Source organism: Euphorbia lathyris, chromosome 1 (assembly GCF_963576675.1).
Source record: "Euphorbia lathyris chromosome 1, ddEupLath1.1, whole genome shotgun sequence".
Classification (NCBI taxonomy): Eukaryota; Viridiplantae; Streptophyta; class Magnoliopsida; order Malpighiales; family Euphorbiaceae; genus Euphorbia; species Euphorbia lathyris.
Window position 1 is genome coordinate 84,605,278 of NC_088910.1, and position 19,083 is coordinate 84,624,360.

At 34.4% G+C, this 19,083-nt stretch overlaps 1 protein-coding gene across 5 annotated transcripts; it reads right to left on the bottom strand.

The window, feature by feature from the left end:
* Positions 1 to 635: 635 nt before the first annotated feature.
* LOC136204242 (uncharacterized) lies at positions 636 to 4,917 on the bottom strand. 5 transcript variants are annotated; one of them, XR_010675104.1, is made up of 6 exons: positions 4,788 to 4,917; positions 4,556 to 4,586; positions 3,054 to 3,860; positions 2,278 to 2,715; positions 1,338 to 1,659; positions 636 to 962 (listed from the first exon to the last, which is right to left on the bottom strand). XR_010675104.1 is itself a non-coding variant. In XM_065995487.1 (6 exons), the coding sequence occupies exons 3-6, from the start codon at positions 3,841 to 3,843 to the stop codon at positions 1,490 to 1,492; spliced, it is 1,329 nt and encodes a 442-aa protein (XP_065851559.1). In that variant the 5' UTR covers positions 3,844 to 3,860; positions 4,556 to 4,586; positions 4,788 to 4,917; the 3' UTR covers positions 1,031 to 1,489. The 5 variants fall into 5 exon arrangements, 3 of the variants coding, with proteins under 3 accessions (XP_065851559.1, XP_065851538.1, XP_065851546.1); XR_010675102.1 differs by having other exon boundaries at positions 1,324 to 1,659; XM_065995487.1 differs by lacking the exon at positions 636 to 962 and having other exon boundaries at positions 1,031 to 1,659; positions 3,054 to 3,165; positions 3,235 to 3,860.
* Positions 4,918 to 19,083: the final 14,166 nt, after the last annotated feature.

The window sequence follows — 19,083 nt, forward strand, 5'->3', positions numbered from 1 at the left end:
AAAAAAACATTATGCAATACAAAATAAATTATATTGCTTTTTTTTTTTTTTTGTATACAATTTGATATTCATAGATGATAATATTATAATGAAGATCACATAATTCATGACTAACAAACAGGTTTCACTAATGATATCTTAAATAATTTTGGTGATAGACAAATTGTCTTTAGGGTATACCCCAGCAAAATTATTGGATTCTTACTCGCCTACTTCATAATTTGACATGAACTGAGAACATGTTAGAATTCAAATTCGCATCAAATACTTCTAAGGCTCAACATTCAACAATTCAATAAAAAATAATAATTAGAACATTTGACCAAATCAAGTCAAAACTATTTTTATACAATCCAATTAAAATTCAAAAGCTTTTTTCAGAACGAATTACCATATTGAAATTGTCCTAAACCTTGAAGACCATCAGAGCTAATAAACAGTTTTATGAAAACCAGACAGGACAAGACCGGCCCACTGGACTAGTTCAACCGCTTAAATTAAATTAATATATATTATTTATGACGTCATCCTATTTAACCAATCTGAGTCAACCAGTTTAACTCACTAACCCCTAATCCAATTGATCCCATTGTCACTCTGGTTCGTCCGATTTTTAAAACATTGGTAATAAGCTCTGAATAAATTGGACAGGTCCTGGAGACCAGAATGTTGGACCTGCCTAAGGCGCCTTCCATATCATCAATCAATCTCTTGTGCACATGCTATTCTTATAAAAATCCACATAAAAGGCTTAAACTCTATGCACCATTATTCAAATTTAAGCAAGTAGACCTTCAACCATTGAGTCCCCTTCAGTCAGCAACCAGATATCTGCTTGGCACGGTCAACTTACCACTTCCACAAACAATCATTTATAGCAGCAAGCTAATAATTATAACACAAGGCATGATTCCTCCGCATTAGTATTTAGCTACCACATGAATATATTCCGGAACATGATCCTGCCCACCATACAACTTTCAACATTAACAAATGCACACTATTCAGAAATCCAGAAATCAGTCCCTAATGTAATAAGGCTACACATAACCATACAAACAAATTCGAACATTTCATACTACAGTTGATCTACTAATTGTTATTACCACTTACTAAGAGATTATTCAATCTATCTGGGATTGGCTAATGATAATATTTGCAAAAGATAATACAGTTTAAATTTACTCTGTTATGTATGACTATGCACACCTATATAGTCTTTAAGCCGCAAAATATCAAGAAAGTCATTACAAACAATGACTGATCAAAATCAAATATTGCCTCCCAGTTTGTTAGTAACTGAAGTAGTAGTGATGACTTAACTATTTTGATGATACCTTTGCTCTGTGGCTAGGAAAAATGCAACTGGTATAAAGCAAGACATTGCTATTAACATGGTGGCATGTACAACCTTTTTATTCTCTTTTCTTCTATGAATCTACAACAAAACATCATTGTAGCTTTCTCACTACCAGAAGTTCGAATTTCCTCACTCTGCCTGATCAGGAGCTAATGCCTCATCAGTTGGTGATGAGCCTTTTGATGCTGGTATATAAGACCATACTAAAGCTGCAGTTCCAAGGGTTATCACAGTAGCAATTGAGCCCCACACCCATTGCTGCTTTCTTTTCCTCACCTGCCTATTACGCCGTGCCATCTCTACACAAAAATAAACACAAAAAAGTTGAGAAAGCTATATCACAATATTCTTTTTGTACAAAGGTATTTTTATATACATGACAATTACCCATCGCATTCTCATGGTGTGCTAAGGAGTTCACCCTTATTTAATCTATTTGCTTCTCACCATATGCTTTTAGCAACGAATAAGCAAATTTTTCAGATGCACAACAATTGAACTATTAGTAAAAGTTCACAAGTTATTTTTCGACAAATCAACTTTGGGTTTCAATTTGAGAAGTTGTAATTAAAAGCATAACATGTTTTCAGTCAAATTTTTTTACATGCAAACTCCCATTGCTATGCTTCATAAGTATAGGATTTGAACCGAACTCCAAATAAGATGTCAATATCTAATAACGCATGCACAAGTAAAACATGAAGCATCATAGAACAAAAAATCCTCCTTGTACAGAAAAGTTAAAGTTAATTTATGTTCTACAAAGCCAGTTGAAGTATTAGCAGAACAAATGGCAGAATGTCTTACCAGTTCACAGTGACTGCTAAGAGGATGCAAGATTTTGAATAACATGAGCAAGTAAAAGTTTAACACCAAGAATCATACATAACAACAAATCAAAGGTACCAAAATCTCACCTACAGCTTCTTGGTTCCTTTGAGACATTTCTCGGTTTACAGCCTCATAATAATGGAGCCGGTCCAATAATCGAGCAATCTCAAAATTCTTAGCTTCAATCTGAGCTTCCTTCTCCATCTCCGCCTCTGCTTTTCCAATGCCCCTCCCAATGGAATCTGACACAAACCGAGCAAGGTAAACCTGACGGCACATCTCCTCTGCAGGATCAATATCAAAAGAATGCACACCCTCCTGGATAGCCAATGGAAATGCAGGCAGAGTGAATCCTACAAGAGCTAATTGTTCCTTGATCCTCAGCCAATGACTTTGCAAGCTATTTAGTGTTTCCTCTGCTTGCTTTCGCTTCTCTATCTCCATCAAAAAATTCAATCTCATTTCGCGCAATTCAGCTTCTACATCACGGAAGGAAGGCTGCTGTGCATTCTCAGAGGAAAGCTCTGGAGACAATATAAAGGCCAGTAAGTTTATTGAATCAGCTATGAAGACATTACCGAACAATGCAATATAATGTTTGTAAATTGCAACTTTCCCATATCTGAAAACAGGCACGTACAAATGGAGAAACAACCAATCAAGGAAAAAGAATTTATATACCTTTCCTAACAAAAATACATGCTTCTGTCCAATACACAACATTATAGCCAACTATAATGCAATATGGGAACAAATGAAAGATAGTTACACCACAAATTTGTCCAAGAAAACCATGCTCCACATAAAAGAACAGATAAATAATATATACTATGTAGTAATGCATGTCAAGAAATCCAAGTACCTTCCCAAGCGTCAAAAAACTCTCCCCCTGGTGTAGTTGCAGCAAGCTTAATAGAATACTCTGCCACAGAGTTGTCCTCACAATCGGTGTTGCTATTGTAACCAATTGACTCCTGCGGATCAAAGAAATCATCAAGCTCACTCACTCTCTCCGAAATCGAGGTAATAGGCTTGAGCACAACCTTGTCCCTTGAGAATTCTCTAACATTTCTGTTTTTATGCTCCCCATTACTGCTTCCTATTTCATCATCGCATAAACCATTTACACGTTCCTCTTCACCAGAGGCCTCATGAGCACCATTTGCAATCTTTTCTTGAGTGTAACTATTATGGACCCCATTTACATTTCTTTCTTCAACAGAATTAGGAAGGGAAAAGGTAACAGTATGATCTTTAGTTAAATCAACAGCCTTGTTTTCTGCACTTTTTCCACTCACATTGACCTTACTCTCATCAACATTTTTTCTGCGAGAAGCCACATTATCCACAGAATGGCTCTTCAAAAGACGTGGTCCACGCCTCTTGTGGTTAACGATATATGGTGAAGGAGGGAATGAAGATGGTGAATCGGGAAGCGGGGTTGCTTCAGGAGTGGCATAGAGTGCAGGTGATATTTGAGGACGGGTAATTTTCCTCTCTGGAACTGGTAAACTTGTTCTTCTGTCAAGGGTTGAAGTTGGCACAGGCCTGGGTTTTGGAACAGGGATTGAACTAGGAATAGACTTATCGACAGATTTTGAAGCTCCAGGTTCTAACAACCTATCCAAAGCTATAGCAGTAAAGGTTGGCATGGCTCTGCAATATAGACCTGAAAACCATAAAAAAAATAAAAATAAAATTTATTGTTTGCCAACACAAGATGGGAAGGGAAATTTTGCAACGCAACAAAGCATAAGCAAAAGAAACCAGATAAATAAATAAGATCAAACTAATTGACAAAAAAAGACCACAACATAAAGCTTCTCCCATTTCAAGGCAAAAAATCCATGGTTCGCAATTAGAAAAATGAAACCATCACTAGATTCCAAAACAATAATAGATGATGATCACCTTAAATTCGTAATCCAGAACCAGAAACGGAAAACAATTTTCTTTCAATTGACCTCCCACTCTAATAAAAATTGTAGGAAACTTTTTCTCTTAAGAAAAAAACCAATCGATTTCTGAAACGGGCCCTAAAGCTCCATTTCTAGCTAAAATATATATATTACAATTCAAACATGAGAGAAAAAAAAACCAATAACTTAGAACCTGAAAGATACAGCTAGAGTTACAAAAGGCAGTGAAACCCTATATTTATCTAATCTAATTGAATCATATGCCTATTCTAGCTGAAAAGGCGGCTTTAAAATAAACCAGAACCTCGCAAACAAACTTGAATCCTAAAATTTCTATTTATATAATTATTATTGTTGTTATTTTATGCCAGCAACAAAACAGAAGTCGAAACACCATATTGAAAACTTGGAGAAGGAAAGGAGAAAACAGAGTGTTAAAGTTTACCTTAAATAATGAGAGGCGGAGCAAAGAAACCCTAACAAAGAGAAAGAGGGAAATCAGAGACAGTAAAAGATGAGAAAAATCATAAGGGATTTATATGATTCGATTTTGCTTTTTCTTGTTGGCCAAAATATTAGAGATCACGACTCTCACCCTGACCTTGAAGAACAAGGCAGAAATTAAAAAAAAAAAAAGAAAAGAAAACAAGAAATGAGAGAGAGAGAGAGAGAGAAACCGTTAGGATTGAGCAAAGGTGCTTTTCTCCTGAGAGGTTTCGATTCCCTACCGCTCTATTCTCTATTCTCAATTTACCTCCGCACATATTTGAATTGAATGCTTCTCCATTTTTTTTAATTGGACATTAAAATTATAAATAAATCTCTTTTTTTCTCTTTTTCTTTTAATAAATATAAAGTGTGTTTAGGGCACACGTATGTCTTCAGCAGCCACGTCTTAAACATTTTTTATGTCCTAATTTGACCCGGCCGTGTGTGCCTCCTGTCCATGGGTATTCTAGACTTTTACCACTGTTTGAAAGAGATCTTTAGTCTACCCTACTTCCCCAAATGTTTGGAGGTGTCGTCTTCATATGTCTTAGAGGTTTTCATGACATTATTAAATCAAATCGTTCCTTTCTTTATACGTAAATTAAATACTACTTATTTGGTTAACAAAAGAAAATTTCAATTTGACATTTAAAATTTGTTAGTAAATTAATTTAGTTAAAAATTAAATTAGGATATCAATATAAATCCTTTAATGAAGAGGAATGTGGATAGGAAGAAATTGGAAGTGTCTATTTGCTATTTTAGCTCACTTGAGTTTCTCTGAGGTTTAGATTAAATATATACGGATGTGTGTTGAAACGGTACAGTATTCGGTTAAAGTTAATCAGTCGATTATCAGTCTCATTTTACCTTATAGGGGTCTTTAGCAGGAGGACCCTCTTTCTCCTTATCTTTTTCTGCTTTGTGTCGAGGGCCTCACGGCTTTAATTTCTGACGCGTAAGCTAAGGGCTGTATCCTTGGGACTAGGGTGTGTTGTCGAGCACCTTCTATATCCCATCTGTTATTTGCAGATGGTGCTTTCTTATTTTTTTCAGACTAGTATTAAAGAGAGTCGTGAGGTGAAGCGCCTGTTGTTGGCCTATAAATTGGCATCAGGACAAGCAATCAACTTCTCTAAATCAGGCGTTATGTTTAGTAGTAATGTGGCGGACTGTTTGGGAGAGGCAATTTCAAGTATTTTGGGAGTTTTTGCTCCTATCAATGCTGGTCATTATTTGGGGCTCCCATCCTTTGTTCGCAGAAGGAAGAAAGCGATCTTTGCCCATTTTAAGGATTGACTGTGGAAAAGGTTACAGGGCTGAAGAGGCAAGCCATTATCCAAAGCTGGTAAAGCCACTCTTATTCGTGTTGCAGGTCAAGCCATTCCTATCTATTTTATGAGTGTGTTTATGCTACTTGTCTCTACTACTGAGGAATTACAGAGGATGTTGAATTCTTTTTGGTGGGGTAAAAGGGATGGAGCTCGTGGTATCAACTGGTTAGCATGGGAAAAACTGTGTATACCCTTGTCTGAAGGCGGATTGAATTTTCGGGATTTCACTACCTTCAATCTTGCAATGTTGGGCAAACAAGGATGGCGATTATTGTCATCTCCAAACTCTCTTGTCAGCATAATTTTTAAAGCTAAATATTATCCGGATGGGGATTTTCTGAGTGCACGTTTGGGTCACTCACCTAGTTATATTTGGCGGAGTATTTGGGGCTCTCAGCTATTATTGTAGAAGGGTATCCGGTGGAAGATTGATAATGGACAAGCTATTAATGTTTGGAAGGATCTGTGGCTCAGAGATATTAACTCTTGCATGATTACCTCGCTTGTGGTTCCTGTTTGGAGAATTTTCGGGTATGTGACTTATTCATTCCGCACTCAACTGATTGGGACATCGGATTATTGCAGGAAATCTTATCACCGCGTGATGTTCGGGCAGTTTGTAAGTCAGTTGTGCGGATTTCGGGTCGTGAGGATCAAATAATTTGGAATGGGTCTTCTGACGGCTGTTTTTCGGTCAAAAGTGGGTATCGAGTGGCTCGAGAGGTGTTGGAAGATAATACCGATCTAGGTTTGGAATGAGAGTGGCAGGTGATATGGAAAGCTCATATTCCTTATAAACTACGATACTTTTGTTGGCGGCTTGTAAGGGATTGTCTTCCTACGCGTGTTAAACTCAGATTAAGGGGCATTAATATGGCTAATGCATGTGTTCTATGTTCTGCGGATATTAAAGATTTATAGCACCTATTCATTCTTTGTCCCAAAATTCAAGAGCTGTGGCAACTGACGAATCTTGCTCCAATAATCAACTTTGCGACTAGTCGATCAAACAATTTTACTGCTTTTTTCTTTGATATCTGCTGGTCGGTTACTATTGATTTTAGGGAGCGTTTCATGATTGCATTGTGGGGCTAGTGGAATGCAAGGAATTGTCTGCTATGGCAGCAGAAGATGGTGCAAGCAGTTGCTATGGTAATCTCAGGATGATAAATTCTTACAGAATGGAAGGTGGCTCAAAAGAGACGGTTTCTAGCAACCCCAGCTACTGCTATTGATACCAGTTATTCCTCGATGTGGAATAGACCAGCGTCTGGTACTCTTTTGTGTTGACTGATTTGAGTCAATTTGTGCAGGTTGGAAGATCTGGCCTTAGTGCTGTTATTAGGGACTCTAATGGTTTTTTTGTGGCTAGCCGAACTGAAACTTGCGAAGGACTAATGGATATTCGGGAAGGTGAGGCTCTTGCACTTAATAAAGCAATCCGGTGGGCTGTTGAGAAAAAACTGTCACGAATCACTTTTGAAACTGACTCCAAGTTAGTATGTGATGCAATTTATTCTGATGCTATTTATCATTCTGAGTTCGGAGATATCATTGCCAGCAAATAGTCCGATCCATGCATTTGCTAGGTCGACTTCTAATTGTGACTGTCCAATTTTCTTTAATGTATTGCCGTTTTTTATCTTCTTTAATATGTTGAACTATTACCGGTCTATGACTCATTAATTAAATTTACATTAAAAAAATCAGCAAAAAATAATATATGTCAATATCATATAAATGGAATAAGATAAAATTTGACTTTAATGTTTTTTTATAAGTGCAGATATACTATAAAAATGATATAAATTCAATCTTAATATTTCTAAGTAAAATCAATTTTAATCTTATGTTACTTCAAATTTGAAAAAGTTAGTTTAACTGTATTTAACTATCTCATCAAACATTTTAAATAAATTTGTGGATAAATTAAAACAATATCATATATTTTTTAGTTATTTGTAACTAAATTAATATAACATTTTAAACATATTGATAAAAAAAATTGCAATTATTTGAATGTGGGAGACTTAACACAAGACCGATTGGACAGCCTAGGCGTTCAAAATCGAAAATTCGTCCCGATTTTTTTTCCGATTAATCCCTTTAAACGTTTTTTGGTCCCTGGGTGATTTTTAGCCGTATGGGCTTCAGCTAAGCTACCTTGATGCCGCCTAAACCGCCTAGGTCCCGCCTAAGCGACAATAAACAAAAATATTTTTTATTGTGAATTTATTTTTTATTTTATTATAATTCACTTTTGAGTTGTTTCAATAATATTGTTGTTTAAATGTTGATGTTTGCGCATTTTTAAAAATATGTGTTACAAATGTACGTATTTTTCTATATGAAATGATTTTATAATATTATTTTTAGATAGTATAATACATATTTTAATTTAATTTATATAACAATTTGTTGATGATAACATCCCAAATTAGTCTTTCTAGTGTGAGGAATAAGGGCAAATTAATAGAAATAATGGCAAACTGTTATTCCTTCTAGAAAAATGATTAATGACGATTAATGCATGGTTAATCTAGAGTTAATGATAATTAATGCAGGGGTAAATATGCAATAATGAAGAAAAAGAATGAGTCTACAAACACTATGTTACGCCATCTGGATCGAACCATGGTGAGACACGCTATAACAAGATACGTCCCGATGAGAGTGGGTAAAGAAGACCCGTCATTGTTCTCAATGAGAGCGTACATACGCCTTGACAGTTTAAGAATATCAAGGGGCACCTTTGCAGCCATCCATAAATGGAAATAAATACAATTAAATGACAATTAATAGCTATTAAGAGGAGTAATGACATGACTGTTCGAATACAACATCATTAGTGCCAAAAGGTTACAAAAATCTATATAAATATCCAAACTCCGAGGTATTCTAGGTATGCTTACTGATTCTCTAAAAACTCTTATCAATTATTCTTATTATTCTCAAATAATATACCAACTTTGGCATTCGAGTGTCCCCGACCGATCCCTATGACACCTAACAGGGAGGAGATTTCATCCAAGAAAATTTACATAATTATCAATTAGTGCGGTGAACGTGGAACTCTAACAAATAAAACATCATGAAATCTTAATTATATAGAGTTTCATAGTCAACAAACAACGAAGTCAACCGAATAGAAACTCTGACCTCAAACCTTGGCTTTATCAGTACAAAACGAATCTATCCAAAGATAAGGTTCTGTGTAGATCGTCGAGGGTTTCTCTTTTAAGTTCATATATTTTTGTTATAAACGATGAACACCGGTAATGCCCTTTAGACTTCTCTGAAATAGGTTAGAGGACATATATAGAGGTTGCAGATGTATGGAGGTTGCAGATCTTCTTTATCTGACTTTAGCTGTAGATCAACGGATGTATGGAGGTTGCGGATCTTCTTTAGTTGACTCTATCTATAGATCAGTGGGTGTATAGAGGTTGCGGATCCTCTTTAGCTGACTCTATCTAGTGTATGTCCTCTTTGGATGGCGTATCTTTCTTTAAGCCAAGGAGGTTACCTACATTAATCTAAAAAATTTATGATAAACAATATAAGTTTTTTTCCCTTTCTTATTCCATTTTAATTAAAAAAAAAATTGAAGTTCACTACCCTTATAAAATTCTATGAATATCATATATGTTATTATGATATATCTAACAAACTGTGAAAGATAAAGTCATAGAGATGGATCTTCATTAAATCTTGCATGCTCAATATGCATAACACTTTTATGCATGACGAGTGTAATAGAAAATTATCATTGAATTAGAACAAAATGCATGTATAAGGCACGTAAGGTTGGAACTTTATAAAAAAACTATCCATCTTGTCGTTTGATATCAAAGTGACATAAATGGGTTCGGGTAATTGCAGATGATCTGGGTATGATCAATTTTTTTAATGGTTTCTGAATGCCATCAGTATATGGATGCACAATATTGACTACAAGTAAATAGTAGCTATGTAAGATATCTTACCCAGTATAGAAGGTCGTAATTTTTTTATGATGATTAAATATTATCTTGGATAGTCATGTGCATTGAAATGCAAAAAGACATTATTTTTTAGCCATTGTCATTATGTCTATTCATTATAAAAAATGATATTTATGTATAGTAGTAATCTTTATGGTTATTACCGTTACATGTGGTATTATTAAAAACAAACACAATTAAAGTTCTACTATTGATTAGTTTGACATATAATATTTACTCGGTTTTATCCTTTAACTAAGCAAAGAGAATCAGGAACCAATGTATTTTATTCGTGATGTTCGTTCTAAGTCCTTTTACGGGAGAAGCTTACAGTTCGACCTAGACCTGTACAACTTGAGCGGATTGATAAAGAGATACACATGATTTATATGCGTTGAACCTCAAGTAATTGTGTATAATTGTATTAGTAGTTCTCTATGTAGTATAATCGTATGCACATACACTTTCTGAAAACCCATTGGAACTAGAATTAGAGGTTTCACATAACTACCAAACTCATGTGTGTATATATACATGTCCAATGTAAATAATATAGCAGTGCGGTTGATGTATCTGATTGTGTAAATTATTACACTTTCAGATATAACAGGGCTCTTTGCGATCTTGATTGGCATCACCTTTTTCGAAATATAATGTTTGTTATCTTTCTTGGAATAAGTAAGAATATACACACCTCTATTACTTGATATGAGTGTTAGAGATTATTGCTAGTTAATTAACTGTAGCGCATCAGAATTGCGGTTCAAAATTGATTTCTAATCCCTTTTAGTTTGATCTTTATCTATTAACCATTGATTGAATAAAACCTTTTGGATCCGTTTAAGGATAAAAACTTACCCGGACTGCCTCTTCTACAGATGGCTGAAGAATCCACAAAATAATAAGATTTCTGTAGTCAGGTGCACGAACAGCTATCGAGCTAGAACCGGTATTAGCCGAAGAACGGATGAAGAACAGAGAGATTTTGAAATTTTCCAAAATTCCCTTTTGCAAAAGAGAGTGGTGGCCGAAATCATAATGTATCATAATGTGTAGGTATATATATTAGGTTTCAATTTTATATCTAGTGCATTTAATCTTAAACCTAATTGGGTGAAAGGTTAATTGGTTAATTACAAAACTAATCCAATCCTAACCTAATCATTTAAATAAATACCAATAGTATTTATTCTATGCAATTAGTTATAATTAGATTAAATTTAATTATCCCAATTAAATAAAGGCAAAAAGCATCCTGAAACCCCTGATCTTTCATTGTTTGGTGCATTAAGCCCTCGATCTTTTATTTAGACACATTAAGCCCCTGATCTTTCATCATTTGGTGCATTAAGCCATCGATCTTTCATTTAGACACATTGAGCCCTTGATCTTTTATATATGGGTGTATTAGACCCTTCCATAAATCAATTAATATATAGGTTTATTAAGGGCATATTTGGTTAGGTTTATATAACTGCAGTGTTTCGCATTTTCTCTGGACACTGCAACATTTTAGAGCTTTTCACAAAAAACTCTTTTCATGAACAGTTGTTTGTAGTTACTTGTTATTGATAAAATTACCGTTCTTATTCCACAAAATGTGCTTCAATTTTAACATTATTTTTATTTTTAGAACATAATTATCGAAAAACAAGGTTTTATTGTGTTCAATAAATTTTTTATTTAAATTATTTTTATTAATTTGTATAATATATTTTTTATTTTAGAATTTGTTATTTTTAGAACATCATTTGTTGTCACACCAAACATGCCCTTAATAAACCTATATATTAATTGATTTATGGAAGGACCTAATACACTCATATATGAAAGATCAAGGGCTCAATGTGTCTAAATGAAAGATCGAGAGCTTAATGCACCAAATGGTGAAAGATCAAGAGCTCAATGTGTCTAAATAAAAGATCGAGGGCTTAATGCACCAAACAATGAAAGATCAGGGGCCTCAGGATGTTTTTTGCCTTAAATAAACAACACTAATTAGTAAAGTGACGTCTTAGTTTAATTAATTATTCACCGAATGCAATTTTATTAATTTACAAATTAATTAATTACATCACGTAAACTAATTAACCAATTAAATATCAACACCTAAATCCATTAATCAATCACCTTGATACAAAGTATCAATTAATCAATGGGAAAAGTACAAAAATAAACCTTGTGGTTACACCCATTTTCGAACAACACTCATGTGATTTAAAAGTTTGCAAAGTGGTACCATGTACTTCATTCCGTTAGCAAACACATACCAAATTGACTAACTGCGTTAAAAGTCAAAGGGAAAAGAGTTAATTTGGTCATTATATTTATTTATTTTTATAAATTGACCCCCTTATTATCTAATTATCACAAACAAATCCCAAAATAAAAAATAAAAAATAAAAATCACATATACCATCTTCTCCATCTCTCTTTAATTTCTTTTTTTTTTCTTATTTCTCTATTCTCTCTCCTCTTTGTTAATTTCTCTCTCTAAAATCAATTGAATTTCCATGTTTTCAATTTAATGACACTTATACTCTCTCTCTTCTTCTCTCTCTAGCCTAACCATTTTGAAGATCAAGAAGACCTGGATTCTTTGTGTCTTATTTTGAACACCAATTAAGACAAGAGAGATGGAAATTCAATTTATGAGGATTAGTTAAGACAAGAGAGAAACAAAAAAAACGAACATAGAAAAAGAAACAAACATTGTAATGCAGTAAATTCAAATATTGTATACAGAATTTGCACCTGATCATAATGCCTTTCCTGCAAATTCATCTCCTCAAACTTGTCATGTCCCCATTTCTTATCGTCTTTGGACTCCCACAACTTCCTCCCACCATAAGTTCGCCTAAACCATATGAGGTTTTAAATTACTCTATTAAGAATGATATTACACAGGCAAACTACAATGGTAGCATTTTTCTTTTAAAAAGCAATTTTTACCAATAAAGAAATAGCAGCATAATACAAGAACACAACATTAACAACTTCCTGGTCAGATAATGTATCAACATAAGGTCTTACTACAACCATTACGAAAATCATATGTATGTCAAGGGGTCAAGGAAAAAATAGGCAGATGTAGAAACCATACAGACAACCAACAGGCCAACAATGAAAACTGACTAAGATGTGAAATATGAACCTTTCGGACTCTGCATATAAGCATGAGAGTATTTCTATCCAGTCTTTGTAAATAAAAGCATTTAACTGGAAATAGTCAGATTGAAGGATCAACATAATGTCATCTTGCAAATTATAAAGAAGAATCCAGGTCTTGTTGAAAAAATGGAAATTCAATTGATTTTAGAGAGAGAAATTAACAAAGAGGAGAGAGATAAGAGAGAGAAATAAGAAAAAAAATTAAAGAGAGACGGAGAAGATGGCATATTTGATTTTTATTTTTTATTTTGGGGTTTGTTTGTGATAATTAGATAATAAGGGGGTCAATTTATAAAAATAAATAAATATAAGTACCAAATTAACTCTTTTCCCTTTGACTTTTAACGCCATTAGTCAATTTGGTATGTGTTTGCTAACGGAATGAAGTACATGGTACCACTTTGCAAACTTTTAAACCACATGGGTGTTGTTCGAAAATGGGTGTAACCACAAGGTTTATTTTTGTACTTTTCCCTTAATCAATTAATTAACCACCAATTAATTACCTTGACATCTGACTGTCAATAAATTAATTAATTTCATCTCTCCAATGCACCGTTCTATAAGTTTTAACTCAAATGTTCAATGTGCACGATCCTATGAGATTGTCCTTAGCTAGTAGTGGACTTATGGCCCACAGACAGTAAGTGAGTTCTAACAAACCATTACTGCCCCCAACTAATACAACTATTTCAGCAGTCTAAAGATGCAGAGACTCTGTAGTTATCTCTTAACTTCTTTTACCATTTGATATCAATATTATAAAAGAGGCATGGTGATTGTCATCCTCTCTGTTGTTTATGATATTTCTTGATCAGGGTCTGCCCTAGTTCATAGATTAATGAATCAGATAAGTAAACTACTTAACAGGGTGTGGCCATACACTTATCAATCTCACTTATCAAGTGGCATGTGATATCATCTCATTGTTATGTGAGTGGTAATTCCATCACTTCACTATCAACACCAATGTGTTCACCTGTTCACCCAATCATACATGTATTTGGCATCTTGTTACAGACTTGTTAGGCATATGTCAAAGTGAACCGGATTTCACATTGATATTATAATGAAATCTGGTCTGAAGATAGTTAAAGACCTACTTAAAAAAACTTATGACACGAGCACCATGTAGTTTTTTCGAGCGGATCGATCCAATCACATGTATATAACAGTACCCATATTCACAACTGACTTAACAAATACTATGGCTAGTATTATTTACTACCATATAGTCATCGAATATACAAGTATATGGTTCTAATCATTCCCATGATAGAATAGACTTGGGATTGTTGAAACACCTTTCCACATGATTTTGATTTGACAAAATTATTTAAGATAATCCCATGATTAAAAATTAATTTAAGTGCTTTGATTTAATTATACTAATGTGTTTGTTCAATGCTGAGTAAGTTAAGTAATGAGAACAGGAATTGAACATCTATAAAAGAAAGCCAAAAGTCAGCAGACGCAAGTCACACAGCAGAAGCTTAGTAAGAATGCAACTCAGCTTCAAGAAAAGAAATGTCTTCTTTAGAAAAGGTTGAAGGCGAAACCGCTACATCAAGCTGAGTGGTCGTCAGGTCAGCATCAATGATCCGTCAACTTGGAAGACAAGGTCTGAGAAAAATTCAGAAGACTCAGAAATCTATCGGAAGGACCTTTTCGAGAAGCATGGACCATTTGATAAATTACTAAAAGACAAACCTGGCACAAGAAGACAAACCTGGCGTTAGAAGACAAATCTGGCTCCTGACGAAAACAAAAGACAGGATTGGCCTGCAACACTGACTGCTAACCAAGTGATGACGAATGAAGACCATTTTCCCACAACGGCTATGTCAGGATTCAAATCATTGGCGCCTCAAAGTCTCTATAAAAAGGCCAATTCATCATTTGGATCAAGAACAAGAACACAGACAGACAAGCAAATCTTTATCAAGTCAATTCACTTGCAAAATCCAAAATAGAAGCTGTCTGAAAAGAAAAAGCAAGCTCTTACACCAACTCCTATTTTTGTGTAAAAGTCTAGAGTGATTTTATTCATCTAAAGTGTTCTTCACTTAGTGAGAACAAATCTGGTATCATCTGTAAAAGGTTAGAGAAGCTGAGTACTCGGTTATAGTATTGAGTGGTAGAGAGAAACTGAGTACTCGGTTATAGTACTCAGTGGTAGATAGGATTGAGTAGAGGAATAGAGGACGGTACTCTTGCATACTCAGTTGCTATTGTAAAAGGTTTGTGTTCTACCTTTAAAGAGCTCAGTAGAGGATTGAAAAAGCTCGGAAGGATTCCGGGGACTAGACGTAGGCGGAGAGGCCGAACCAGGATAAGTCTGCTGAGTAACTTCTAACCCTTTCTCTTAATATATATATGTATGCGTTGCTTGCTTAACCTTACTCAGTAAAATAACTTGTATACGCTGAGCTGAGTAATCTAAGTGCTGTGTTGGAAATCGGCTTAAGTGTTGCTTCCCAACCCATAACTGAAACAACTCTAGTGAGTAAATTGACTAAAGCTGTCTCAAAACATACTCAGCGGTGCTGACCTAGAGACTGAGTAAAAGTATTAAAATTAAAATAAGTCAGCCTTTTAAGGTAAAAAGTTTAATTAGTTCCTAACCCCCCCCCCCCCTTGGAACTAATACCATCACGTTACACGGGACCAACAGGGATATGGTTTTACGATTGTCAATCAATAGATTCCCTATTCATATTATAGCACAAGATATAAATGAACTAGATTAATGTCTTTATTAATATGATATAGATATATTTTACAAGAACCAATGCCTATGAACTAGGGCACACCAACAATAAGAGTTGCCCTAATTCAAATCATCAAAACATCTTTCAATTTTTAGGCTGCTTGGATTACTCGTGGTTCTTTTAATAATTTTGTTACTTCTTTGTAAGGCCATAATTTTTTTTATTATCTATGGTCTGCATTATTTAACGCCTAAGCTGCAAATCAGTATTGCTATATAATTTTTTTTAAGAGAAGAATCAATGGATTAAAGAATAATGGAGGTTACATCCTTATGAACGAAATGCCAAATGGGAGCCGGGCAGTCCTCTATAAACACCATAGAGTCCTGTAAGTCCTTAGTCCATTGAGCAATATAATGAGCTACTTGATTTCCTGTCCTACCAACAAATTGAATTGACGAAGAATGAAAAATTGAAAATCAGGTGGCAACATCCTCATAAAGAAACCTCAAAGCTGAAGCTGGAAAATCTTTTGACTGTAGGGTCTTTACCACGGTCTGTGCGTCCGTTTCAAGCACAATGTTATTGAAACAACAATCTCGTGCTAATAAGAGCCATTCCATAACCGCCTGAAGTTCTGCTTCTTCAACCGATTCACAGTATCTAAGCGGGACCCCTGCTGTAGCCATAACCTCACCTCTTTCATTTCGCGCAATTAATCCAGCTCTGCACGCATGGCCATTATCACCGAATTTGGCATCACAATTTATTTTGTAACACCGCTCGGGGGAGGATACCATACTCTTGTAAAACCAGGATCAATTTGGACAGGAATGTTACCTTGTTGCGGGTTCGGTAGCTCAGGGTTCGTGCAGTTAATATAACGGAGGGTCACTTTTTGTATTTTTGAAGAAGAAAAGTTTATATAACGGAGGGTCACTTTTTGACACAGTTAATTTGAGGATTTAGTGTCGTTTTATTTTTGTTGTTTTGCTTCAAACAATAGATATATAAGTATTTGGTTAGATTTAGAAACAAGTGATAGCTATTTTGACAACAAATAACTAAACATGCACATAGTTACTAAAAATTTGAGAATTTTGGTATTAAGTTGTTACAGAAAATTTTGGCATTGAGTTGTTGATTTTTATAGACGATAGACCTAATCAACTTGTGGTAAATAGAGAGGTTGAATGGATTGGGATCCTCTCATATGAGAAGTTACAGAATACATATTTTAGTTTTGTAAAAGTAACTAAGTTTTGAATTAATTTTGGCTAGTTTAAATGCTATTGTTACCATTAATTCACATGAATTAATTCTGCCCAGCTCCAATTCAAACTTCTTGCCCCACAAGCACAATGCCAACGCCTAATATATATCCCAGCCCAGCCCATCCAGCCCAACTATAGGTTTATAAATCAATTGGACGCATTTTGTATGCTTCTTTCCATGTTTACATGGAACAACCCATCAGAATTTTTTCATCCTTAGTTCCCTGATTATTTTGCAAATTTAGGAAAAACTTATATGAGCTCATTTAAGCTCCTCGGACATCACAACACCGTGGAAAAGCTACAAACGTATTCTACACTATTTTCATCCTACTTTGTCACTGATTTTTCTTTTAAAAAAGCTCAACCTAAGCAAACTCACCAGTGCAACATAATTTAACAAATTTACAAAATTTAATTTTGTTTTATCAATTTCATTCACCATTGTCAAACTATAAATAGAATTGAAGTTACATTTAGTTGTACTGCATAACTAACCTAAAAATGAAAGATCTAAATTTCACTCAAAATGGATCTAGATTACCTCGCAACAGCAGGGGTAAGAAGGAGAGTCATCTCACTCGATCACCAGGGGTAAAAAGGGTAAGAAATATTCACCTATGTCCTGCAATTCTCAGAAAGATTAAAAGATATTAATTCGGGTTTAATATCCACAAGCCATGGGAAATTAAGTCATTTGATTGTCACATATAACTATCCATCAGAACTTTCTTGGCCAGAAGGAAGAATATCGTCAAATTTGTCCACTCCAAACATTCCCAAATTGGAAAGGGTGAAGTCCCTGCATACATCTATGGGTTAACTTGCTTGTTTTCAAAGCTTTATACCCAAACCCAAAACTCCTACGAGATAATATTGAATAAATGTACAGTAAAAACCTGAATTGTATTCTTGAGGCTGAAGTTGTTTTCCTCGGGCTTTCTCCACCAACTCTTTCCATTTATGAGATAATAGGTATAGATCCAACTACAAAACAAAACTATTTGCTTACTTAGAGCTAATACTTGACAAGGTGGCTCAACTAATTTTCAGATTTGTACACATCACCTTATGCATCTTGAAGAACACGAGTTATAAATCCACCATTGTTTGCCACTGCAAATGTCATTCCGTAGCTCATTTATCTGCCAAAAAATAAAGTATAACATGAATAGCTGCTGCATTATAATGGAAATCACATGAGAACTTAATGAACCAAATATCATATTTGGGAACAGGGTATTTCTAAATGATTTCAACACTACCATGCACAACATTTTCAATACAGTAAGAATGGCAACACGTCTAGATTAAAAATCAAGAAAAGAGCATGGGGAAACACAAACCTCTCCAGGAGATTACTCCTTCATTTTTGGTTCCCACAACACAATCTCATTATCAACTGAGGTGATGTTCACCAAATATTGTCAAAGAAAGCTAGATTAATGGGCAAATCACTAACATAAGCATATTTCCAACTCAAATCATAACAATACCACAAGTTATGAGGTTCAGAAGTTGAAATGGCAAGGTGCACTACACCATAAATACCATACTACAACCAAATTTGAATTTGTTGCTAGAAAATTGATGCATTAAATGAGTTTATTTTCCTGTATTTCAATAATGTTGCATTTTTGTTGTATTAATCTTCAAATTAGCAAAATGATAAAAAAAATTAAGCAACAAAAACATTAATTGTTGCTTGTCATGTTGCTTTTAAGTAAGCTAATCCAACAATTTGTTTAAATTGTTACAAAAAATAAGGTAAAACTGAGAAAGCAACAAAAGTATAATTGTTGCATTGACATTTAAGTGATCCAATGCAAAAAAAATAAAGCAAAACTAACAAATGTATGATGTTGCAATTAAAATAATTTATTATTTTATTAATATATATATAAAGATTAATTTTTTAGAATAATTATATAATATTAATTTTTGGAAACAATTATACAATATTAAATATTAATTTTTTATTGATGAAGCTCCTCTGGAGAATGTGGCAGAA

What these genes read in the sequence shown, in the direction of transcription:
- LOC136204242 (XM_065995466.1), bottom strand. Translation starts at nt 3,843, where the DNA reads ATGCCAACCTTTACTGCTATAGCTTTGGATAGGTTGTTAGAACCTGGA. An exon ending in GTTTTTTGACGCTTGGGAAG is followed by an intron (nt 2,716 to 3,053) that starts GTACTTGGATTT and finishes TATTGTCTCCAG; the next exon opens with AGCTTTCCTCTGAGAATGCA. An exon ending in AAGGAACCAAGAAGCTGTAG is followed by an intron (nt 1,660 to 2,277) that starts GTGAGATTTTGG and finishes ATTTTTGTGTAG; the next exon opens with AGATGGCACGGCGTAATAGG.